The 26,002-nt window shown below is 41.9% G+C and overlaps 1 protein-coding gene, 1 long non-coding RNA gene and 1 pseudogene across 9 annotated transcripts in view; 1 reads left to right on the top strand and 2 right to left on the bottom strand.

Moving 5' to 3' along the window:
- The window catches only part of RNF14 (ring finger protein 14), a 37,981-nt gene extending 23,655 nt beyond the window's left edge, over positions 1-14,326 (bottom strand). For 3 of the 8 annotated variants that reach the window (XR_004257468.1, XM_032240076.1, XM_032239743.1), the window contains exons 1-7: positions 13,910-14,326; positions 12,087-12,260; positions 8,456-8,625; positions 7,282-7,433; positions 3,363-3,890; positions 1,843-2,071; positions 20-192 (exon numbers count right to left, since the gene is read on the bottom strand). Coding sequence is in view for 7 of the 8 variants with exons in the window: in XM_032240076.1 (XP_032095967.1) it covers positions 20-192; positions 1,843-2,071; positions 3,363-3,890; positions 7,282-7,433; positions 8,456-8,609 (1,236 nt within the window). In the remaining variant the exon portion in view is untranslated. The other 5 variants (XM_032239818.1, XM_032239909.1, XM_032239880.1 and 2 more) reach the window with 5 other exon arrangements.
- LOC116525240 lies at positions 188-25,462 on the top strand. The gene is made up of 5 exons (XR_004257641.1): positions 188-346; positions 8,890-8,897; positions 14,479-14,485; positions 25,160-25,163; positions 25,450-25,462. It is a non-coding gene; the product is annotated as an uncharacterized LOC116525240 (long non-coding RNA).
- LOC116524806 lies at positions 21,682-24,113 on the bottom strand (annotated as a pseudogene).
- Positions 25,463-26,002: the final 540 nt, after the last annotated feature.

Below are 26,002 nucleotides of genomic sequence, written 5' to 3'. Positions count from 1 at the left end.
TCTGTCCTAAAACATTTACCTCTATGGGAGTTCCACAACATGGGCAGTTCTTAGAGTTCTTCTCTAGCCACTCTTTACTTTCCAGCTCTTCCAGTGCCTTCTGAATCACCCTCTTACCATACCTTTGTTCCAAAAATCTTTTATTGGACTCATCTGCTTGCAGGTATTCATTTCGTAAGTCCATTAATTTCTCTAGAAAGTGAAATGGAAAATTAACTTTTACTAATGGTTACTAAAAATAACTTAAAATGGCACTTTTTTTTCAACTCGGACCAGACAGAATGGCTCCCGCAAAGAAGGGTGGCGAGAAGAAAAAGGGCCGTTCTGCCATCAACGAGGTGGTGATGTTGATGCAACTGGAAGTATACAGTTAAAGACTGACTTATCTAAAAGACACAAAGGTTGAAGGACATTTTTCACTAAGTCAGCACCATTAACTATTTGATAATGAAGAGGCCTACCTACAAGATGCTGGCTGATGCAACTGAAATTACCTATCCACTCTTTTCACTCAGGGTACTTTCTTGGAAATAATGACACTCTGCTAACACTAGCAAGTAATAACTACAATAATAATAGTATTAATAATGACTTTTTTTTTTTTTTTGATCCCACTCTGTCTCCTAGGCCGGAGTGCAGTGGTGCAATCTGGTTCACCACAACCTCTACCTCCTGGGGTCAAGTGATCCTCCCACCTCAGCAACCTGAGTGCCTGGGACTACAGGTGTGTATCACCACATCCCATTAATTTTTATATTTTTTTGTAGAGACAGGGTTTTGCCACGGTGTCAAACTCCAGGACTCAAGCAACGCCCCGCCTTGGCTTGCCAAAGTGCTGAGATTACAGAGGTGAGCCATTGTGCCTGGGCCCATTTTGCATTTTACATGTATTATCCCACTGTTTCTCAAACTATTGATGATAAAAAACCATTTTTTTTCTCCACTGTCAAAAGTTTCTAACCCTCTCAATTTCTGTATCTTATTATAGACCAGTATAACAAATTTAACAATTTTGAATAGCACTATATTAGTTCCCTTTATCCTTAAAATAACCCTGCAAAGTTACTGTCATCTGCTCCAGCTGCAATTTTGTGAAGTAGCTGTTATCATCATCCCTGTTCGTCTGAGAAAGACTAAGCCACCAAAGTCCAGTTAAATCGACATTAAGGACCTGATTTATGATTCCTTATCTCGGCTGGAGATGACAAACACGTTTCCCTTCTATGTCTATTTCATCAGAGGGTAGTCTTCTGAGGTGCCATGTTGAGGAAGATTCTGAGGCTTCTCTGGGCTCAAGGAGAAAGCATTTGATGACTGGTCAAACACATGTGCCATGGAGACAAGAATGGCAGCTTAGATGCCCTGCATTTGCCATCAAGGATCTACATTATTCCATGTTCACAGAGTTTGCTGTGCCATTCCTTCTGGAATGTTCCTCCCTGATATCTGCATGGTTTTTCTTACCTCCTTCAACCCTTTACTTAAACCATTTTGCCAGTGAGACCTCCCCTGGCTTCTGTAACTAAAATCCCAAGTCCCTTCCCCTTCAGAACATTTTATATCCTATCCTTGTTTTATTTCTTCTGGCTCCTCAGCACTTACACCACCTGATATCCTTGTTTTCCTGTCTCCGCTAGTAGTATGTAAGTTCCATAAGGGCAGAGATTTTTGTCTCTTTTGGTCACTACTACAATCCCAGAGCCTAGAACAGTCACTGACACAGAAATATCTGTTGGATGAAGACTTCCAAATTGAAGAATGAAGTCATAAGGTGCTGGTAGGGGAGTGAGATGTCGGGAAGAGATTGGGGATGGGGTATGGGTTCACATAGTTAAAACATACCTGCAGTCACCTTACATGGAGAGACCCCATGGTAGGTCAACCTGCACAAGGTACAGAAGGCAAAATTGCAGCTGGAGCAGATACCCATGGTGCAGCCAGGCTCCTGCATCACAGGCAGCTGGCAGCATGGGCGGGGGCAGTATACCACATCTGCCATCAGGTCCAAGGTGGACTGGAGGAGAAGGCGGTCATAACGGGCAAATAACTCTGCTTCTACTAGCTCTTTGACCTAGAGGGAAATACAAAACACCACAGGTTTGATGATTCCACAACCAGTTCTGAACCTAAGGAGATTCTTAGGATGATAGCGTAAAACAGATGGGCACATAAACGAAAACCTCTCTTTCACTTCAAAATCAAACCAAGTATATATATTGACTGAGATGGCAATATATACTACACATATAGTTTGTTAAAACTAAGCAAAGTGTACAATTTATTTTATATTTTAGTTTTATTTCTTTAGAGATGGGGTCTTGCTCTGTCGTCAGGACTGGAGTGCAGTGGTGCAATCACAGCTCATTGCAGCCTTGAATTCCTGGGCTCAAGTGATTCTTTACCTCAGCTTCCCAAGTAGCTAGGACAACAGGCATTTGCCATCATGCCTGACTGACTTTTTTTTAAGACATGGAGTCATGCTATTTTGTATAGGCTGGTTTTAAACCCCTAGTTTCAAGCGATCCTATCTTGGCCTCCCAAAGTGCTGGTATTATAGGTATAAGCTACCATGCTAGCCTTGTATGATTTAAATGTGTAGCTTATTTTAAGTAAAATTATGCTTTAATAAGAAAACAAAAAACTGACCGGGTGCAGTGGCTCACGCCTGTAATCCCAGCACTTTGGGAGGCCAAGATGGGAGAATCACTTGAGGTCAGGAGTTCAAGATCAGCCTGGCCAATATGGTGAAACCCTATTGCTACTAAAAATACAAAAAAAAAAAAAAAATTAGCCAGGCATGGTGGCGGGTGCCTGTAATCTCAGCTACTCAGGAGGCTGAGGCAGGAGAATCACTTGAACCTGGGAGGCAGAGGCTGCAATGAGCTGAAATGGCGCTGCTGCACTCCAGCCTGGGTGACACAGCAAGACTCTGTCTCAAAAAAACAAAACAAAACGACAACAACAAAAAACCTAAGTAGGCTGTACTTACGCTAAAGTCTGTAAAAAAATTCGGTTAATCATTCAAGAGATGTCCCCTTCAAATCCCAACCTCACACAAGGATAAGCTAGTGATTCCCCAAAGTTCATGGGATCCTAGCAGATATAGAAAGTAAATTACCACAGTTATTTAATAACTACTTTAACACTCATCCTTGCCCATTGCAAGGCCAAAGGAAGCATTCCATTTGCTTAAGCAGTAGACTAAGACAACAGAATTCTTAATGGATACAGTGAAACAACTTGTGGGCTGGCTCCAAGGCCTCAGACTGCCTCATAAACCCTATCAATGAAGTTCCCAAGAAGATATCTCCATTTGTGGAAGAGAATTAAGAGGCACCCATCAGCAGGGTATAAACAGTTACCTGACCAGGAGTGGCCACTGAAGGGCACTTTGGTTCTGGGCAGTTGAGGCACTGAACCTGGCCATCTCTGATCTGGATTTCAAAGTAGTCCTTCAGACAGGCTTTGCAGTACACATGCCTGCACTCCAAGAAGTACATGCATTCACTACCCAGCTTCTCACAGAAACAGATATTGCACAGGAACAATTTACTATTAAAGCATTTTATCTGCTGAGCTTGATCAAAGTCCAAGATTTCCTGGATCAGATTTGACAATGATTCCACATCCTGCACAGCTCTCTCATCCACAATTTCCTCTTGGTCTACATCAGATCCAGCAGCTCCTCCAAAATCTAGCTCTGTGTTGGGAGAGGCTTGAGCTGTCCTTCTCTGTACTTTTTTCTGAGAACCAATCTTGAGCTCAAAAGGAGAGACAATATTCAGGTATGCTAGGGTCTCTTCCTTAAGAAATTGCATCCAGGCAAACAGGACCACGCTGCCACGATGTTCTTCCCATAGATTGTCTAAGTGCTTGCATAGAGCAGATAGCTAGGAGAAAACACACGAAGATGTTGGTGAGTTTGGAAAGATGATGATGCTGCCAACTGTTGCTTTCCCTAGAAATCTTTTCCACTTGCAAGTTAGGCCCTTATACTTCCTAACACTATTTTTTACTGCTATGATACACTGTGCTACAAGAAGTACAAACATTCTTACTGGAGTACTTCTTAAACTATTCAGCAACATGAGCTGGAGTAGAACACAAAGTCAGGAGCAAGAAGTACCATGAGAACAAGAGAAACAGGAAGACTCCATAAGACAGAGAAATAGCTGTACATTTTAGTCACTGAAATGGAGGGCTTTTTTTATGTTCTTTAATCTTTTAGTATTGCCATAAATTTCATGTAGGAGAAAGAGATCTAGTTCTAAAAATAAACTATTTTTCTTCCATTAGGAGTCCTAGCCCTGTCGGTATCCTAGAATAATGGTTAGAAAAAGAATCATTTAAAAATACTATCCAAGTTTTAAAATTAATTTTCAGTTCTATGAAAAAGTCAACTCATCTGAAACAATCACTAACAGAATTCAGCCTCAGAGAACTTGTTTAGATTTATAAGCTGCTTTTAACTAAGCAGTCTGGGCTTATATCAGATTCCAGTTAATGGAGAAAAGCTGACTGACATTGACCCTGGTCCTAATCAGAAGCCCTCAGCATGATTTTAGCAGCCATAGAGAAAGCTTACACTTCCTAAGCTAAGCAACTCAAGTTAAATTATTTGGAATTTTTCTCTTTAAAAGTGGTCCGTTCAATTTGAAAGGCAAATATAAGAGGATTTTCCATTAGAAATATAAAATATTTGTAATAGAGCACAGGAATTATAAGCAGCTTTTCTTTTTTAGGTAAACATCCAAAAATAGACCTTCCAGAAGGCAAACCTTCCAAATGACAAATAAAAAGGGACAAGATTTTCTGTTTCTTACACTCTGAGTAGTGCCACTGACTAAACCCTGCACAGGTACTACCTTACTTATTGATCAGTTAAGATTTTTTTTTACATTGCATAAATATGCTTATAAATCAACCATGCTTTTGAGTAATCTGCTAAAATCTGTAAAATGTGCTAAATACTAAAAGGGAGGCTCTGAGTGCTGTGTAAGCTACCAAGTCCTATGAAGAAGCCATTCTCCAACCTCTTTTCTTCTCCAGTCCCTTCTCAAGAGAGGCAGCTGGGGCTGGGCGAGGTGGCTCATGCCTATAATCCCAGCACTCCGGGAGGCCGAGGCGGGTGAATCACCTGAGGTCAGTTCGAGACCCAGCTGGCCAACATGGTGAAACCCCGTCTATACTAAAAAATACAAAAAATTAGCCGGGCGTGGTGGCAGGCACCTGTAATCCCAGCTACTCGGGAGGTGAGGAAGGAGGATCGGTTGAACCTGCTAAGTGGAGATTGCAGTGAACTGAGATTGCACCACTGCACTCAAGCCTGGGTGACAGAGCAAGACTCCATCAGAGGGGAGAGGGGAGAGGTGGAGGGGGGAGGGGGAGGGAGAGAAGAGAGAGAAAGAGGGGAAAGGGGGAAAGGGGAGAGGGAGGGGGAGGAGGAGGGGGGGAAGGGGAGGGGGGGGGGGGCAGGGAAATCAAAGAGGGAGGGGAATTAAGGGAAAAGGAGCAAGAGACTATGTAAGTATATTGGGGGAGGAATAAGGGAAAATACTAGAAAACTAAAACCACTTCCCTATGTCTACCCACCCCAATTCAAGGAATGACAGCTGTACACTGTCAATTTCACTATTAACAGGTGAGAGTCATAATGACAAGGAATCAGGGTAGAGCAACAAACAAGAATTGAACCAAGAAGGAATATAAGAGACCAATTAAAATGTCAATTATATGCATAAACAATTATTTGACAAATAATTCTACTGTAAAAATTTTAGCTGTAACACATAAAACAACTCTCTTCCCCAGCACACACCCCCACACCCCAATCCAGCATTAAGTAGATGCTGGTCAGCTGCAATCTGAAACTGCAACCACAGATCCAGTTAATCTGTCCCTGTTTTGTTCATGTGTGTGGGTGCACACACATGCACAGATGTAAAGTATGAAAAGCTCGCTGGTGAAATGGGACTATGAATATCTAAATAATTCGGCCAATTATCAGTGACCTAAATGCTAAACAGTCTTGATATTCCTGGACAAATGATCAACTGTCTTGCATCTACTGCCTCTGACACAGATATTAGAATATAAAGTAATATTCCTTTTTATTCTAACTGTATTATATTTTTTAAGGTTTAATTTTGCTTTTAAACCATAAGCTCAAATTTACAAAAGTACCCTCACCTGAAAGATTAGATTGGTGGATGGGGGAATGAAAACTGTATGATCCAAAGAGAAAAACTAATGAGCCTTTGAGGTCAGCAAATCTGACAGCTTTTTTGTTTTTTTGTTTTGTTTTGTTTTGTTTTTGAGACAGGGTCTCTCTCTGTCACCTAGCCTGGAGTGCAGTGGCTCAATCTCGGCTCACTGCAACCTCTGCCACCCAGGCTCAAGTGTTCCTCCCACCTCAGCCTCCCGAGTAGCTGGGAGTACAGGGATGCACACCTGGCTGATTTTTGTATTTTTTTTTGTAGAAACTGGGTTTCACCATGTTGCACAGTCTGAGCTTTTCTCTTAATACATATCAGTCTATCAATCTTCATTATGACTTCTAGAAAAGCATTTGCTATTGATTCATTATCTATCCCAGAATACTTTATCTTATTTATATTTAGCTTCAAGTCATATTTATGTCTCAATCAAGAGATGAGGTTACTAGAAAAGTATATATAACCCAGAGGAAATGAGGTTCTTTACAGAAGGCCTCAAGCCTTAATGAGATATCTACAGGAACTGTACACATTTCTGCTTGTATACAGTTTTGTCTATGTGATACCAGTTGACTGTTACTTGTTATTAACATAGATTTTTACAAAGCAAAGCAGTTATTGTATTTACTCAGAAAATTTGCTTATTATAACTACATTAGCTCAATTTTTAGTCCTAATTAAAGTGAAATCTTTCATTTAAGGAATGGATAAGAACCTAAGAAAAAAAGTAGTATCAATATTTAAGAAAATGAGGAAGATCTCGTAGTCTCCATTATAATACAGATTAAATAGAAAAATAGCAAGACAAGAAAAGAAATAATATACTTGATTAAAAATTACTCCTACTACAATTCATGATTGCTTTAATTACAGCCATTCCTTTTTAAAACACCAAGCATTTTCAATTTCTTATCATCAGGATTCATCAAGGCAAGGGGAAAAAATTACAAAACCAAAGCCATTTGTTTTTCATGCACTGAATTCAAGATCATTAAGGTAGTCTTCAATTAAAGACAATTTTTAAGTTTCTAAAAATGGATAGGAAAAATTAAGTTTCAAGTCTAACCTGAGTTGGTGACAGCCATTTGCCACTAAGTGTGAATGAAGGTGGGGAAGAGGATGGATAATCTGGTGGCAGTTCAAAGTTCAGCACAAGTGGAGGCAGAAAGCAAATGGTGTATTCAAAGCCACTATTCTGGAGACACTCATTTGAATTGCCTGAACCAAAAACAAAGATTAGAAAGGATCAGTTGGTCAATACTTGAGTGTCCATTACTGTTGAGCAATGCTCAAGAAAGACTTAATGCTTTAGTAAGAGGGAATAAAAACCCTTCCCAAAGCACTTTCTATTTCCTAACTTTAACTTGGTAACCGCCACCTTAAAAAAATATTGTAACCCCTTGAAAAATCTAAGCACGATGAAATGTATAATGAAGATACTACAACTCATTCTTGTATACACTTCTGGGTACAGTTCCTAACACTAATGACCAAGGAACACACAATGTTTTGTTGTTGGTTTAGTTTACAGTAGATGATTAAAGACAATCTAGAGAAAGGGTGTTCATTTCTATTGAACAGCCATGACCTACTTAGACCAGCATGTGCCAACTACCATGAATCACAGTTGGGAAAATTTGTGCCAACACAATGATTTCAGGTTTGAGGATATGATATAGCACATAACAGTCTCACAATCAAAGTTTCATTTAAATTATCCCACTTACATTCCTTAATCCCTTTATAGTAGAAACATTTGAGGTGTGCATCAAGGTCTTCTCTAAATATCTGTATCAAAAGCAGTTTTGGTTTTTTTTGAAGCAAAAGGTCACACAGTAACAACATGTGTCACATGTTTACAGTAGTTGAAATGATTGTGGAAACCAAATAGTATTAACAACCACCACTGTACTTGAAAATTTCCAAGTGTTTTCACATAAATTCATTTTCTCTTTGATTATCTCTGTTTAACAGCCAATGACTCATGCTGATAAACTGCTAGATAGCAGACTAGGATGTATGAAATACACAGGATAATATCCCTCTTCAGTGATCAAAAAGGTGGAATCAAATTGAAAACTGCTTGCCCCTCATTGCAATTTTCATTTAAAACAGAAACATGCATTAAATCTGTAATACTACCACCTGTCACTGATGCCTATAAATACAAAAATGACAAATAGCTTAAGGTACACTAAGAAATAAATAATAATCTGTTTAAGAAAATATTATTAACTAACCGCTCACAAATATCTTGAAATTCTGTGGCAAATCCAAATAGATCCTGGTTTCTCCACCTTGGACAGACTCTGCTTTTCTAAATTCATCTCCATCATAAATACTCGCCAGGGCCAGCAATTCATCCTCCTGAGCTTCTCGGTCTTCTGACGACATTTAATTTTCTGAGGAACTGAAAACATAAAATCAGTTAAGAAGCACAGAGGCTGGCCGGGCCTGAGGGCTCACGCCTGTAATTCCAGGACTTTGGGAGGCCGAGGCAGGTGGATCACCTGAGGTCAGGAGTTGGAGGCTAGCCTGGCCAACATGGCGAAACCCTGTCTCTACTAAAAATACAAAAATTAGCCAGGCGTGGTGGCAGGCACCTGTAATCCCAGCTACTTGGGAGGCTGTGGCAGGAGAATTGCTTGAACCAGGAGGTGGAGGTTGCAGTGAGCCGAGATTGTGTCACTGCACTCCAGCCTGAGTGACAAGGGCGAAACTCTGTCTCAAAAAGAAAATGCACAGAGGTGGGAAAAGTTTAATGGCAGTTTTAAAAATGCACAAACAACTGCAAAGAATTAATTGATATTCTCACTTTTCTCCTAAACCAAAAATGACAGCCATATCCGGCATTCCATTAGCTTTGTAATAGTAACAGTCTTTTTCAAAAGGGATGGTTGTGGTACTTCTAATTCCTGACTTTATCAGTTAGGTATTTTATGACTGAATTAGAGGAAAAAAAGCATAATTTGAAAATTTTCTTTGAAAAGGACAAATCACAAATTTTCTTTGACTTGTCCACTGAACCTAGCAAAGTGACTGGCTTGCAAAAAGGGTCAAAGTATATTACACTCCTTTCTTAAAATAAGTGAATTTGCCAAGCCCAGTGGCTCACACCTGTAATCTCAATACTTTGGGAGGCTGAGGCAGGCAAATCACCTGAGATCAGGAGTTCAAGACCAGCCTGGCCAACATGGTAAAACCCCATCTCTACTAAAAATACAAAAATTAGCTGGGTGTGGTGGCACACCCCTAGCTACTCGGGAGGTTGAAGCAGGAGAATCACTTGAACATGGAAGGCAGAGGTTGCAGTGAGCCGAGGCTGTGCCACCGCATTCCAGCCTGGGCAAAAGTGAGACTCTGTTTCCAATAAAAAAAAGAAGTGAATTTTTTAAATCCACAGGAATCTTTAGGGCAGGTTTTCTTAGCTTCAGCTCTACTGACATTTTGGAGTAAATAATTGCTGTTAGGGAACAGTGTTGTGCACTATAGAATGTTAACAGCATTTCCTGGCTTTTATCCACTAGATACCCAATAGTGCCCCGCTTCCAACCACAAGAGCTGTGACAACTGAAAATATCTAGCCAGGTGTGGTGGTGCTTGCTTGTGGTCCCAGCTACTTGGGGGGCTGACATGGGGGGACTGCTTGAGACTGGGAGGTCAAGGCTGCAGTGAACCATGGTACCACCGCACTCCAGCTTGGGTGACAAAGTGAAAGAGACCCTGTCTTAAAAAAAAAAAAAAAAAAAAAGGAAATATCTCCAAATATAGCCAGAAGTCCTGGGGCAGAATGGGGGGTTAAAGGCAAAATTGCTCCCAGTTGAGAAAACTGTGCTTGAGGATGTTACAGGCATAGATACTACACAAGAAAATTAGATAACTGAGCAAGCAGCAAAATATTAAAATTTTGAAACAGAGTTTGTCAAATCCAAGCAGCCATCAATATTAAGATTTACAATTATGACTCAAGAATATTTAAAAGATAATAATTTTTAAAAAGATTTACCATTATTTTAGATAATACTAAGAATTTAGCTATAAGGGCCAGGCACAGTGAGTGGCTCAAGCCTTTAATCCCAGAACTTTGGGAGACCAAGGCAGGCAGATCACTTGAGGCCAGGAGTTCAAGACCAGCCTGGTCAACATGGCAAAAAAAAAAAAAAAAACATCTCTACCAAAAATACAAAATTTAGCCGGGCATGAAGGTAGGAGGTACATGCCTGTAATCCCAGCTACTCAGTGGCTGAGGCACAAGAATTGAGAATTGCTAAAACCCAGGAAGCAGAGGTTGCAGTGAGCTGAGCTTGTGCCACTGCACTCCAGCCTGGTGACACAGAGACATTCTGTCTCAAAAAAGAAAAGAGAAACTAGCTACAATTAAAGTATGAACTGTTGGGAGGCCGAGACAGGCAGATCACGAGGTCAGGAGTTCAAGACCATCCTGGCCAACAATAGTGAGACCCCAACCCTACGAAAAATACAAAAAAATTAGCCAGGCATGGTGGCAGGCACCTGTAATCCCAGCTACTTGGGAGGCTGAGGCAGGAGAATAGCTTGAACCTGGGAGGCAGAGGTTGCAGTGAGCCAAGATTATACCACTGCACTCCAGCCCAGGCAATAGTGGCACAATCTCGGCTCACTGCAACCTCCACCTCCCGGGTTCAAATGATTCTCCTGCCTCAGCCTCCCAAGTAGCTGGGACTACAGGCGCACCACCACACCTAGCTAATTTTTGTATTTTTATTAGCGACAGTGTTTCACCAAGTTGGCCAGGATGGTCTGGATCTCTTGACCTGGTGATCCACCTGCCTCAGCTTCCCAAAGTGCTGGGGTTACAGGTGTGAGCCACCGTGCCCAGCCCACAGTATGAGATTCTGTCTCAAAAAAAAAAAAAAAAGTATGAACTGGCTAGGTGTGATGATTCATGCCTGTAATCCCATCACTTTGGGAAGCCAAGGCAGGAGGACTGATTGAGGCCAGCAGTTTGAGACTAGCACTGGCAACATAGCAAGATCCTATCTCTATAAAAATTAGCCAGGTGTGGTGGTATGTGCCTGTAGTCCCAGCTACTCAGGAGACTGCAGCAGGAGGATTGCTTCAGCCTTGGATGTTGAGGCTACAGTGAGCTGTGTTTGCACCACTACATTTCAGCCTGTGTGGCAGAGCAAGACCTTTTCTCAAAAAACAAAATAAAGTATGAATCAATGTTTTTAAAAATTTCATCAGCTGAAAGATACAACACAATTTCAGATAATTTAAATGTGCAAAAAATAGGCAATGAGAATTTACAAAAATAATTTCAATAAAACAAAAATACTACCATTCTGTCAATTAAAATATTGATCTACAATTGCATTTGCAAATGTCCTCCCCTCACAACTAAAATACTTTTAATTAAAATGTTCAAAATTGAAAAGTTAGGATTTTGTTGTTGTTGTTGTTGCCCAGGCTAGAGTGTAGTGATGCAATCTTGGCTCACTGCAACCTCTGCCTCCTGGGTTCAAACGATTCTCCTGCCTCAGCCTCCCAGGTAGCTGGGATTCCAGGTGCCTGCCACCACATCTGACTAATTTTTTGCATTTTTAGTAGAGATGGGGTTTCACTATGTTGGCCAGGCTGGTCTCGAACTCCTGGCCTCAGATGATCCACCCACCTTGGCCTCCCAAAGTGCTGGGATTACAGGCATGAGTCACCATGCCTGGCCTGAAAAGTAAGGAATTTTTATATTCTAAAAGATCATACTATGAAATTTAAAATGATTTCATTTTCAAAAAATACTTTTTTTTCTAGGAGATGTTAGTTAATGGCTCTGCTTAAGCTGCATCCCTATCTAAGACACATTTACATATTCTACTTGAGGTCAGTTAGTACCTGTTAATAACAATCAGAAGAAAAGGATATTAACACCGAAGTCTGTATTTCAGTTCAGAGTGGACTTTGTGCACATCCCATTTATTCTCTAGCTGGTAGAGCTGAGACTGCTGAAGCTGGATAAGAGGCCAGGATGTTGAACTCATATTACAAATACTATGAAAATCCTGCCATCTGCAGAAAAGAAACACAGAAGATGGTGTTAGGACCCTCTCCAAATTAAAATTCTGAATTTCCATTATCACCAATTAAGTCAAACACATCCTAACATATAGCCAATCCTAATCTACAGGTGCATTTTACTCTCCTAGGGTAGACTATCTGAGCCACATGATTAAAGGAGTATTTGCATGTCCCCAGCAGTGACTGAGGACTTCTTATCTGTCTGCCCTCAGACATGAGGAGGAGCTAAGGAAGAACACCAAGTTCATATGAGAGGACAGTACACCACGCCCCATAACAAACAGCCTCTTAAGTTTCTTTTTTGTTTAGTTTTTTCTTCTCTTCTGCTTCTTATATTCCTTCATTTGCCATCTCCCTCCAGTTTTTCCTCTCTTTTGCTCATGAATTTATCCTGCCAGTGACACTCAAGGTTAATTTTGATATCAAAAAAATACTTAAACAAGAGTTTACAAACACAAACTTTTAAATTTTATTCTAAATGCTTTAGAGCTAGGCTTCTTCACTGGGGTGAGGGGAAAAGGGAATATAGTCCATAGTTGGTGGGCACGTGTAATCCCAGCTACTTGGGAGGCTGAGGCAGGAGAATCGCTTGAACCCAGGGGAGGAGGTTGCAGTGAGCTAAGATCGCACCTCTACACTCCAGCCTGGGTGACAGAGCAAGACTCCGTCTCAAAAAAAATAAAGTCGGGCGGGGGGGGGGGGGAAGATTCAGAATCAATTTACATTTATTGAGCACCTACTATGTACTGTATTAGGGCCTAATACAGTACATAGTAGGTGCTCAATAAATGTAAATTATCTTCTCTTTTTGTCACATTATCTTATTTAATCTTAAACAATTTTACTAGGTGAGAGATATGGTGCTAATTGAATTAAGCTTTTTGTTTCTTCCTGTTAAAACATTTGCAAATGGTATGAGAGATTAATTTATGCAGTTTATGATTTTAGGTTAGTGTTCCCCATCTGTCTGCACATTAGAATCTTCTGAGGAGCTGTTTTTTAAAAACTCAATACCCAGGCTACACCCCAGAACAATTAATTCAGGCCTCAGTGGTTTTCCAAGTCCTCCAGGTGATGCCAATATGCAGCCAGGGCTAAGAACCTGTACTCCAGGCAGGGTTTCCACAGTTCCTCATGACCTACCCTACGAAATTTCAGCTTGTGAAGCTGTCACCTGGAATCCAGTACCTCAATTCAGGTTGCTAACTCTCATTGCCTTCTCATTCTATCCATCTGATCTTCGGGTGCCCTGGTTAGGGTTCAGCTCGCCACCCGGCGTGCGGAGTCGTTTGGGCCACTGCCCCCAAACCCGGGCAGGCCCACCAAGGCTAGCTATCAGCCCCAGCGCTGGGGTCAAAGGGCGCTACGCGGGCGTGTGAGCTGCTGACCAGCCTGGGGCGTCTGGAAGGAGCAGGGCCCAAACCTTCCCTTTCCTGCTCAGCGTCCCGAAGGGAGTCCTGGCCAGGCAGGCTGCGGACGCCGGGTGCGCGTTTGAGGGACTGAGGCCCACTGGACAGTCCCGGCCCGGCCCCCTTCTCTGCCTCGCGCGCCCAGAGAGCGGTCCCCACCGTACCTTCCGGCCGTCCGGCAGTGCCGAGCCCCAAAGTTCCGCCCTCCGCCCTTGCCCGGGACCCACTCACCGACACCAGCCGACCAGGCCTAGAGACGCCCGGCTGAACCGGCGCGCCGCCTCTTCCGTTCTCGGTAGCTGTCAGCTGAGCCGGGCGGATCTGGCTGCGGCGGCCGCCAGCTTAGGGAGGGCTCTGCGCAGCCGCCGTGGTCGCCCCAGTCTCTCGGGCGCCTCCAGCAGGGTAAAGGCGGCGCTGCAGGCGCGACCACTGTCACCGACACCACTGCGGGCCCGGTGCTCAGAGGAGGCTCTTTTCCGTAGGACCGATGGGGCCCGAGAATTCGAATTTTTACCACTCCCTAGAGGTGACCGTGAGGCAGTGGTCTACCTAGGGCAGAGACTCTCACAACAATCCCAGACCTGCTTGTCTAAGTGGACTAAGCAAGTGTACTTCCTCCCGTTTACCTTCTGAGAAATGCTGCTGGTCTTTCTGGCATTCACTGTAGAAGCATGCACTCACGGTTCATGTTCCAATTGTAACCCCGACAGCATTTATTGAGCAGTTAGGATGCTTCAAGCATTGTGATAAATGCTCTATGTAAGTGTTCTCTCTATATTCACTGTAACCTTATGATTTAGGCACCATGTGTTATTCTCACTTTACAAATAAGAAAATTGAGACTTAGGTGCAAGAACTTACCAAGGATCACATGATTATTATCAGGCTAAGCAATAATTATATGCATCCTACCTCACACCATATGCAAAAATTAACTAAATATGGATCAACGACCTAAATGTAAGAACTAAAATTGTAAAATCTTAGAAGAAAATGTAGGAGTAAATCTTTGTGAATTTGGATTAGGCAATAGTTTCTTAGATATGAAACCAAAGGCACAAGCAATAAGGGGAAAAAAAATACATAAATTGGTTTCACCAAAACTAAAAACTTTAGTGCTTCAAAATGTCAGAGGTATTTGAACCAGAGCAACTTCATCTTGAGTAGGGGCTGAACAAGTGCATCTTGAATAGGGGCTGGGTAAAATAAGGCTGAGCAACCTACTGGGCTACATTCCCAGATAGTTAGGCATTCTAAGTCACAGGATGAGATAGGAGATCAGCACAAGATACAGGTCATAAAGATCTTGCTGATAAAACAGCCTTCAGTAAAGAAGCTGGCCAAAACCCACCACAACCAAGATGGCCACAAGAGTGACCTCTGTTCATCCTTACTGCTACACTCCCACCAGCGCCATGACTATTTACAAACGCCATGGCAACATCAGGAAGTTACCCTATATGGCCTAAAAAGAGGAGGCATGAATAATCCATCCCTTGTTTAGCATATCATCAAGAAATAACGGTACAAATGGGCAACCCCCAGCCCTCAGGGCTGCTCTGTCTATAAAGTAGCCATTCTTTCATTCCTTTACTTTCTTAATAAACTTGCTTTCACTCTAGGGACTCCCCCTGAATTCTTTCTTGTGTGAGATCCAAGAATCCCCTCTTGGGGTCTGGATTGGGATCTCTTTCCTGTAACAAAAGGACACTATCAAGAAAATGAAAAGACAACCCACATGATAGAATAAAATATTTGCAAATCATATGTAGCTGATAAAGGTCTAGTTTTCCAAAATATATAAATAACTCCTGCAACTCAATAACAAAAAGACAAATAATCCTATTTTAAAATAGGCAAAAGGATCCAAATAGATTATTCTCCAGAGAAGATATGCAAATGATCAGTAAGCACATAAGAAGATGCCTGGCATCATTAGTCATTGGGAACATGCAAACCAGAACCACCATGAGAAACCACTTTACACCCACTAAGATGGCTATTTTTAAAAGACAGATAATAGCAAGTATTGGTGAGGATGGGGAGAAATTGGAACCTTCATATGCCACTGATGGTACTGTAAAATGGTGCCACCATTTTGGAAAACAATTTGGGAGATTCTGAAAAAGTTAAACACAGTTACAATAAGACTCAGCAATTCTACTCTTGGAAACATGTGTTTGCACAAAAACTTGTAGACAAATGTTCATAGTAACAGTATTCACAATAGCCAAAAAAATGGAAATGACCCAAATGTCCATCAATAGATGAATTAAGAAAATGTTATATTCATACAATGGAATATTGTTCAGCTATAAAAAGGAATGAAGTGAGCTGAGATTGTGCCACTGCACTCCAGCCTGGGTGACAGAGTGAGACCTTGTCTCAAAAAAAAAAAAAAAAAAAAGGAATAAAGCACTAATACATGCTACAACATGGATGAACCTTGAAAACATTATGCCAAGTGAAAGAAGTCAAACATGGCTGGGTGTGGTGGCTCATGCCTGTAATCCTAGCACTCTGGGAGACTGAGGCAGGTGGATCACTTGAGGTCAGGAGTTCAAGACCAGCCTGGTCAACACAGTGAAACCCTGTCCCTTCTAAAAATACAAAAATTAGCTGGGTGTGGTAGTACACGCCTGTGGTTCCAGGTACTCAGGAGGCTGAGGCAGGAGAATCGTTTGAACCAGGAGATGGAGGTTGCAGTGAGTCACTGCATTCCAGCCTGGGTAACAGAGCAAGACCCTGTCTCAAAAAAAAAAAAAGAAGTCAAACACTAAAAGCCACATATTGTTTCTCATTTATATGAAATGTCCAGAATAGGCAAATCCCATAGAGACAAAAAGTAGTTTTGTGGTTGCCAGTAGCTGAGGCAGGAGGGAATGGGAAGGGACTGCTAATAGAAATAGAGTTTCTTTGGGTGATGAAAATATTGTGGAATTAGAGAGTAGTAATAGTTGTATAGTTTTGTGAATGTACTAGAACCGCTGGATATACTTCTGAAGAGTTAATTTTATTGCATGTGAATTATGTCTTAATTAAACATTTTTTTAGGTACAAAGCACTATTCTCAGCACTTAAAGTGGAATAAAATGTTGGCTCCTGCTCCTGGGATCCATCAAACTAATATGCCCCTCACAATCTGATAAGCTCCTGCACCCACTTTTTCTTATATTTCTTCCTCCAAAAGAGTAGCTTGCAGAGCTAGGACTCTAACCTAAGCCTACAACATTCTAAAGCTCTTACCACCATTGCCTCATAGGCAGGATTAGATTCATGGGCCAGCAACCCATGCAGTCACATAGAGCCCTGCACTTAGAAGGGCCCCAGATTTAGAGGTGCCTTGCTCTTAAAATGATACAATGGACTTCGGGGACTTATGGGGTAAGCGTGGGAGGGGAATGAGGGATAAAAGACTCCAAATAGGTATACTACTCCAGTGATGGGTACACCAAAATCTCATACATCACCACTAAAGAGCTTATGTAACCAAATACCACCTGTACCCGCATAACTTATGGAAAAACTAAAAAATAAAATAAAAAAGAAGTGCCCTGCTCTTGATTTGATGCTATGCTTTCATCCTCTTGAAATTCTTGATAATTTTTGAATGAGAAGCTGGGCTGCATTTTTATTTTGCCCTGGGTTTTGTAAATTATGTAGTTGGTCTTATACCTAGTAGAGAGAAAAAAACCAAGTGAGTAAATCAGGGCACCCAAGGGCTTACCTGGCTGCCACAGAGAGAGCCTTGAAATACAAATAATCATTTCTAGTTTTCTGTACTATAAATCCTGATTGTCACAGGACAGAAACCTAAATACCTTTCTAATAGATACCAAAACCAGAAACATATCTCTGAAAAATGCAAAGGAAGGAAGAAGAATCTCCAAAGCCATTCATTAATATCATTGTTCATGTTTAGCAAAAGGAATAACACCAAGAGCAAATGCACAACAACCCTACCTCACAGTGCTCAGAGAGGGGAGACCAGAGACCTCTTAGATGGAAAAAGTGAGGGACCCCATGCACCAACCAACTTGGGAAATTCTCACGAAGTCAGAGCAGGAGGTGAATTATGACATCATGTCATGACCTCATGTCAGAAGTCACAGGATAGAGAGAACAGAGAATTTCAAAGCAGTGTTAATAATTTAGCGAATGTTTCAAGTGAACTAAAGATTTAGAGTCCAATTTTGAGGACAGAATTGGATAAAGAGAGCCTTCTAATAAGTTTTGGTTTTGATTCTAGGAAAATAATAGACTTTAGTGTCTTTGGTCTCTCCCCATGTGCCTAGCCCTCCACTGGGCTAAATATTTCACGTACATTCTCTCATTTAAATGCCCAGGACCCTATATCTTACGTAATTTCGTGTCCCCTCTTTACAGAAGAGAAAATTGAGGCACTAAGATTTGTTTTTTTAATAAGGCCTTTTATATTTACACAATTACTATTTATGACATTTTTATTCATTATTATTTTTAATATAAAAAGGTGTATGTAATCCCAGCACTTTGGGAGGCCGAGGTGGGTGGATCACGAGGTCAAGAGATCGAGACCATCCTGGTCAAAGCGGTGAAACCCCGTCTCTACTAAAACTACAAAAAATTAGCTGGGCATGGTGGCGCGTGCCTGTAATCCCAGCTACTCAGGAGGCTGAGGCAGGAGAATTGCCTGAACCCAGGAGACGGAGGTTGCGGTGAGCCGAGATCGCGCCATTGCACTCCAGCCTGGGTAACAAGAGCGAAACTCCATCTCAAAAAAAAAAAAAAAAAAAAAAAAAAAAAAAAAAAAGGTGTAATAAAAGACAGCAATGTAGCCAGGCACAGTGGCTTACACCTGTAATCCCAGCACTTTGGGAAGTCAAGGCGGGTGGATCATGAAGTCAAAAGATCGAGACCATCCTGGCCAACACGGTGAAACCCTTTCTCTAGCAAAAATACAAAAATTAGCTAGGCATGGTGGTGTGCACCAGTAATCTTAGCTACTTGGGAGGCTGAGGCAGGGGAATCGCTTGAATCCTGGAGACGGATGTTGCAATGAGCCAAGATCGCGCCACTGCACTCCAGCCTGGTGACAGAGCGAGACTCCGTCTCAAAAAAAGAAAAAAAAAAGACAGCAATGTCATAAACTTGAGCTCAACGGTATTATTATACTTTGGGGTTTTGTTTTTGAGACCAAGTTTTGCTCTGTCACCCAGGCTGGAGTGCAGTGGTGCGATGTCAGTTCACTGCAACCTCTGTCTCCCAGGTTCAAGCGATTCTCCCGAGTAGCTGGGATTACCAGCGCACGGCACCATGCCTGGTTAATTTTTGTATTTTTAGTAGACACAGGGTTTTGCCATGTTGCCCAGGCAGGTCTTGAATCCTGGGGTCAAGTGATCCACCCACCTCGGCCTCCCAAAGTGCTGGGACTACAGATGTGAGCCACCGTGCCCGGGGCCACTTTTTTTTTTAACTTTTAAGTTCATGACTACATGTGCAGGTTTGTTATGTAGGTAAATTCATGTCACGGGGGTTTGTTGTACAGATTATTTAGTCACCCAGGTATTGTCTAGTACTTATTATTCTCCCTCATTCTCTCCCTCCTTCCATTCTCCACTCTCTAATAGGCCCCAGTATCTGTTGTTCCCCTCTCTGTGACCATGTGTTCTCATCATTTAGCTTCCACTTACAAGTGAGAATATGTGGTATTTGGTATTCTGTTCCTGTGCTAGTTTGCTAAGGATGATGGAGGCACTAAGTTCTGACCAGTATCACACAGTGGTGGAGACACTGTTAGAGCCAATTCCTCCTCAGTCTGACTCTCTCCAGGAGCCTATAAGATAATTAGGATTTTTTGTAACAAATGCAGACAGTAAAATAGCTCTTGCCTTAAGAACTAAACGGGAAGGCCAGAGGGAAGTTAGGATTCGAGTTTATGACATAAGGATAGGCGAGAATGAGAACACAGACAGAGAAAGAGATCCAGTTCCACCCCCTGTCCCCAGGGACACTGATGATGATGGAGCCTAGGGAGAGGGGAGGATACAGTATACAACCTAGACCAGAGGTCGGGACCCAGGCCATGGAGTGGAGATTAGGAGTGAGTCACAAACTATGACTTGTTACTATGCAGGTTAGCAGATCTGACTGTGCTTGCATTTGTTCCCGTCCATCACTGGCATCCTGTGGGTGTCCAGGAACTTTGCTGAACTCATCCCACCATCCCGAGGGGACTGCCTCCTTTTCCATAGCTACCACTCACAAGCACTCCTGAAACAAGCCCTTGAACATAGAGGGGCAGCAGTGTGGAAAGGAAAACCCTGCTCAAATCTTGGATAAACAGTAATGAGCCCTTCCACAGTATGGAAGTATCCCTGAATTCTTGCTGGTTTCTTGTCATCGTGTATTTGCTCATCATGTAGATCTTAAAAGTCTATTATTGTGTGGGAATCTGCAAAAAAAAAAATTCTTTTAAAATAGAGGCTTCCGGCTGGGGGTGATGGCTCACGCCTGTAATCCCAGCACTTTGGGAGGCCAAGGCAGGTGGATCACCTGAGATCAGGAGTTCAAGACCAGCCTGGCCAACATGGTGAAACCCTATCTCTACTAAATATACAAAAAAAAAAAAAATAGGCAGGCTTTGGTGGTGGGTGTCTGTAATCCTGGCTACTCAGGAGGCTGAGGCAGGAGAATTGCTTGAACCCAGGAGGCAGAGGTTGCAGTGAGCCCAGATTGCACCATTGCACTCCAGCCTGCTGGCAGAGTGAGACTTGGTCTCAAAAAAAAAAAAAAAAAAAAAAATAGAGGCTTCATCCTAAAAAATTGGAAGCCCCTACACACTAGAAGCACAATTATAAATAACTAACACCTAAGTGCCGCTTATGTCCCAGGCCCCACTTTAAGTACTGTATGTTAACAAAGATAAACCCAACATCAACCCTGTAACATAGCACCATCATCATCATCTTCATACCTATTTTAAAGCTAAGGAAACTGATCACATATAAGTTAACTAACTTGCCATTGTCACACAAATGGTAAATTACAAAGCCAATCCTTGAACCCAGGCAATTGGTACCCTGGGGTCATGTCATTAACCCCATTGCTATGCTTAGACCAAGTCAATACTCGGCTCAAGGAAAGTGATCAACTGGGTCTACAAGGAGAAATAGCCAGATTACCTGCATGACCAGCTTCCCTGGCCAGTGCAACCTGAACAATAACTCAGGTCAGGTCATCCCAGGGTTATATAAAGACTGACTGCTACAAGGGCTTGAGGTGGCTGACAGTATAAAATGTTTTCTGTGCTTCTGATGCAAGGTAAAATTTGATTTACAATAATAGGCACAGAATGATCATGTTTATACTCACAACCTGGCATTTTATTATTATTCCCCTGAATAACAGTGAAAAGAGCTTTGTAACCCCAAGGTAACATGGTTCTGTAAGGAGGAAAGAGGGGTGAGATTTAGCAGCAGCTGCCATCATAAATCAGTGTGCGGCTATTTCTCTCAGAGCTCCAGGCTCAACTCCTGGCTGTCGTAAACTTATAAAGGAAAGCCCCTGAGAATTTATGTAACGATGGGAAGACTCATTTTCCTTCCTGCAAGAGCCTTTCTGAAGCAAGGAGAGAATTAGGCCGATTAGACTCTATATGAAGAAAAAAACCAAGCCAATGGTTTAGAGGAAGGGAAAATGTGGGTCAACTTGAGCTACTTCCCTTGCCAAAAAAATGACCTTGTAAATAGAGAGGAACATGCTGAATTCTACCAAATAAATGAGTGACTGGATGACCAAATGATTTAATAAATGAGTATCATCTAGGCTTCCTCCAGGGCGGTTCTTTCTGTGTAAAACAGTTCGATCTTGGAGTCACCCAGAAATGCCGAATACATAACAAGGCCAATCAACGGAGTTCGCTTTTGAATATTCATTCACAGATGATGCTCCCAGTCAATATGTTTGATTTTTTTGTGTGTTTACTAATAGATTTTCAAATTCACTGTGTAAACCAAAATTCCTTTTTTTTTTTTGGAGATGCTTTGTAATTAGTATATTTAAGAAGACAATACATTTCAAGAATTGCTTAAATTCTGATACCCAGATTTAAGCATGTGAACATATGATGAGACTTTTAAACATACAATTAAAGCTATTCATCATAATTTGCTCTACTACCAACATTAGTTACTTTGGGGCGTAAGTCAAATGGTTTAAAGTAATCCTGTAACATACCTAAAGAACACCTTCCTACATTACGCATGCAGATTACTTCTCCACATAAAGGTCTTTTCACTTTAATTTTTATGTTACCCAGCTCTGAAGTCACTACTTAGGTTTATCATGGTCCACAGACAAGGAGGGAGGGGGTGCTAAATAACCAGGACTGGTCAAGATACATATGGATATATATATGGATGGCACAGCAGAAGGAAACAATTCTGGAAGTGCAAGCCTTCAAGAAGCAGCATATTATGATAAACCCCTCCTACAGAAAGGTATCATTTTAATTACTGATACCACAGATAAATTATATATCACGCCATCTTCCAGTAACAGTTGAGGCAATAGAATAAATGCAGAGGCATTACAATGAATCCCGCTTAATACAAATAACTATACAGACCAACACTTCTCTACATTTTTTTTTCCTCATTACCAATTAAATACAGTTTTACTTTCATAGCTTAACAATGAAGGGTCATACACTGAAGCCCATACATATACCTAGCATTTCAATCTAAGCTTGTCCACGCACATAGCTGAAGTCAATTACAAGGTCTGATCTAGAAATGCTGGGGGAACTTCTTTGTAAAGTAGTTTTTACAGGTATTAGACTGTATTTTGCACACAGGTCATCATACATACAGGGCAAAGTCAGAGCTTTTATATTTGCGTATATTGTTCATTTAACTTTTTAAAACACTACTATAGTTGAATATTAAAAACAAGAGCAAGTAGTGAGCATATTATGATTACAATCCTTCCCCATTTACTACTGCACATAAAATGCCAGCAGTGAGTGTTATTCACTGGCCCATTAAGAGGTCTGACACTGAACACCACCTCTGGGGTGATGTTCATCATCCTCATATGCTTCTCCATTGTAATGGCGCCGTCTTTCCTGATTTGGATCAAAGTCCACCAGTTCTATTGGATCCACCTCATCTGTCTCTTCCATTTCCTTCCTCTCCGGTAGCAGTTTTTCCAGCAAAGGCAGTTTATCAGAAGAGAGAAAGCCATTCTCAGGAAAGTTTACCTTAAATTCGATGATTAGGCGACCTTTTTCATACGGTCTATGATAAATTGGCATGCCTTCATTTGGTACACACTTGATATCTCCATGCTTGACAATCTGACCTGGATGAGAGGTGATAACTATGGTTCGGTTGTCAAGAGTAGATATCGGCTTTTGGAAGCCACACTATGCTACAACCAGCTGTATGTCCATACACATGAAAAGGTCTTCTCGCCGTCAAGTAAAAACAGCATGGTCCTTCTGATCTAACACAGTGATAATATCTCCTGGCTCCCGTCCTGGTTCTTGTTCTCCTTCACTGTGGAATGTTATCTTCTGGCCATCTTTCATGCCTTTGTCAATATAAACCTCTAGAATCTTCTTCTCTCGAACTAGCCATTGCAGCTTTTACATTTATCTTTAGGACTGATCCGCTCCCCACGGCCCTCGCGCTCCATGCACACAGACTGAATTTGCTGAACCCTTCCAGGTCCTATCTGATGAATTCTTATTTGCATTCCAGTACCTCGGCAATTGAGACAGCACTCTACTGCTCCTTTCTTACCTCCTCTACCTTCACATTTGTCACAAATCACATTTTTTTGCAGAGCCAGTTTCCTTGTTGCAGCATTATATAAGTCTTCTAGGGTTACTGAGAGCTGACGTACAACATTCTTACCTCTCCTTTCTCTCTGCGTCCTTCCTCCTCCTCCAAAAAACATACCAAAGATGTCCACGGAGAAGCCAAAACTGCCGCCTGCTCCACCCGCTTTAATTACCTGTTCTCCTCCTTTGTCATATAATTCCCTTTTCTTTGCATCAGAGAGAACTTCATAAGCTTGAGAAATCTGTTTAAACTTCTCTCCGTCATTTGGATTCTTATCAGGGTGGTACTTCAAGGCCAGTTTCCTATAAGCCTTTTTCAATTCTTCCTGAGTAGCATTGGGTTTGACCCCCAAAACATCATAGTAAGTGGTTTCTTTCACCATCTTCTACTGCCGGTGAGCGGGCTGAGGCCAGTGCGGGAAGGAGCGTGGAGCTGTGTGTAGCTACCGTTCCTCCGCCTCTCACCCAGCGTTCTGGAAAGTTCATCCCAAAATTCCTTTTTTTTTTTTTTAAAAAAAAAAAGAAAAAGGAACTTGTGTTGAAAGCATACATTATTTCTGGGCACAGTTGTCAGATTAAAATATTTATACTAAAAATTATTCATTGCTTATCTGAAATTCTAATTTAACTGGGCACTCTGCATTTTTATTTACTAAATCCAACAACCTCTTTCTGGACCAAGAACCCTACATAGAGGAGAGGATAGAAGATAATGTCTAGGGGACATGCCTGTACCTGGGAGTCAGAAGTAACAAAAACCGAAGAAGGAGCTAGAGAAGCAGATAGAGGAGTTTGCAGAAATATGGAGAGAAAGCTAGGTGAGTATGGAGCTCTGATGAGTAGTGACACAGGTGTGGGGGAGAGGTGGATATCACGAGGGTGCTGGGTTAAGAAAGGCCTGATCGCTATAGAGTTTGGCCTTTCTGAGAAGTTCTAATGAGTGGTTCTTGATGAAGTTGGGGTGGAGATAAGGATACTTGTCAGAATCACCCAGAATATATCAAAATTGAAATCTATATACCAGAAGTAGTGCCCTTCCTCTGGAGGGTTAGGGAGGACATGAGTATGTACCTCTTATCAACCCAGAACTCCAGTGGTCCAGTTTTGGGTCCATGTTATGGTTACTAAGGCAAAAAATAAACTTGGAAAATAACATATAAATCTTTTCTTGTATTTTTCTTGAAAATGAAGAAGGAGGTCTATAATTTGCCATAACAAATTCAGAAGTCCTTTTCATCTTCCTTCTACCTCCTTCACAGCCTCTGCTGTCGTCTGGTGTACTGCTCTCCATAATTTCCTCAGATTGCAGAAATCCCCCTCCTCCTGTCTATTTATTTTTATCACATAAATCAACTTAGCCTGTCTTTCAGCAAAAAGGTCCAATCAACTTCCCCAGTCCTGTCCCAAATGATCTGAAAAATGAAGCCTTTTAGAAGCAGGGAAGGGTGTGGAACTGAGCTAGCAATTACAGAATATTCTTTGGCAGTATTCTGGGAAAGGGAAAAATATGAATTTTCTTGCCCTGTCCTTGGTATTTTGTAAAGATTTCCAAGTGACTTTGATATCTGGCCCCTTTTGAGAACTGCCGCTCTTAATCAAGACATAAAACTTTTTCATTTCTTGAAAAGTCCTATTTCTTGGCAAATTTCTCCCAGCAAAGTACATTCTTTTTTCTGCACTGACCCCAGAAAGAGGTGCTATTGTGTGGGAGTCAACACCTGTCATCTGTCTCTACAAAGTCCACAAAGTACCATGCCAGAAGCAGATAACTCAGAACATCTACCTGATTCTCCTAGTCAAGATTCCTGGTCTGACTAGCATCTCCCTGAAAAAAGATGCTGAGCTTGGATGATCCAGCCACCTTCCTATCTGGGATGAGCCTAAGGATGCTTCTTGGCTTCCACAAAGCTGCCTTGGTGGTGATGCGGTGGCAACCACAGGGCAGATTCACAAGGACCCAGTCTGGAAGACCTGAGCTCTGGAAGCGGGCAGCCAGCCCAGCAGGACATTCGTAGGGGTGGGGTGTGATCTTAGCCTTCATTTAGCTGGCCTGGGAGTCCTCCAAGGGTCAGAGTCACACCACACTGGTCTGATCTCTCAAGGTTCCTTAGGACTCCAGGTGTTTTAAGAAGATTCTCTGGCCCCCCACCCCACCCTTCCCACTTCACGCCTCAGCTCTCCCCATGGTTAAGAACCCAAGTGTGAACAACCCCAAGGTTGGTGGTAAGTGAGGCCTTCAAGCACAACCCTAATCCTGCCCTTTAAAAAATATATTTTGGACTTAAGGGAGGCTGTCCTCAGCTGTTTCAAACCTATTTCAGAGTACCTCCACTCCTTCAAACCTATTTCAAAACTCAGGGAAATGTCGCCTTTCCAGACAAACTCTAGCGACAGCTCCATTCACCCCTTGGCATTTGACTGCTAAAGATCAGCTGACCCCTGCAGCCAGAAGGAGGAGAGAAAATTACTAAACGGGGACCTAATTCCCAGAGGTGATC

This window comes from Sapajus apella, unplaced genomic scaffold (assembly GCF_009761245.1).
Source record: "Sapajus apella isolate SASKATOON/1434 unplaced genomic scaffold, GSC_monkey_1.0 scaffold1, whole genome shotgun sequence".
NCBI classification, from domain to species: domain Eukaryota; kingdom Metazoa; phylum Chordata; class Mammalia; order Primates; family Cebidae; genus Sapajus; species Sapajus apella.
This window is presented reverse-complemented; position numbering and strand designations above follow the sequence as displayed.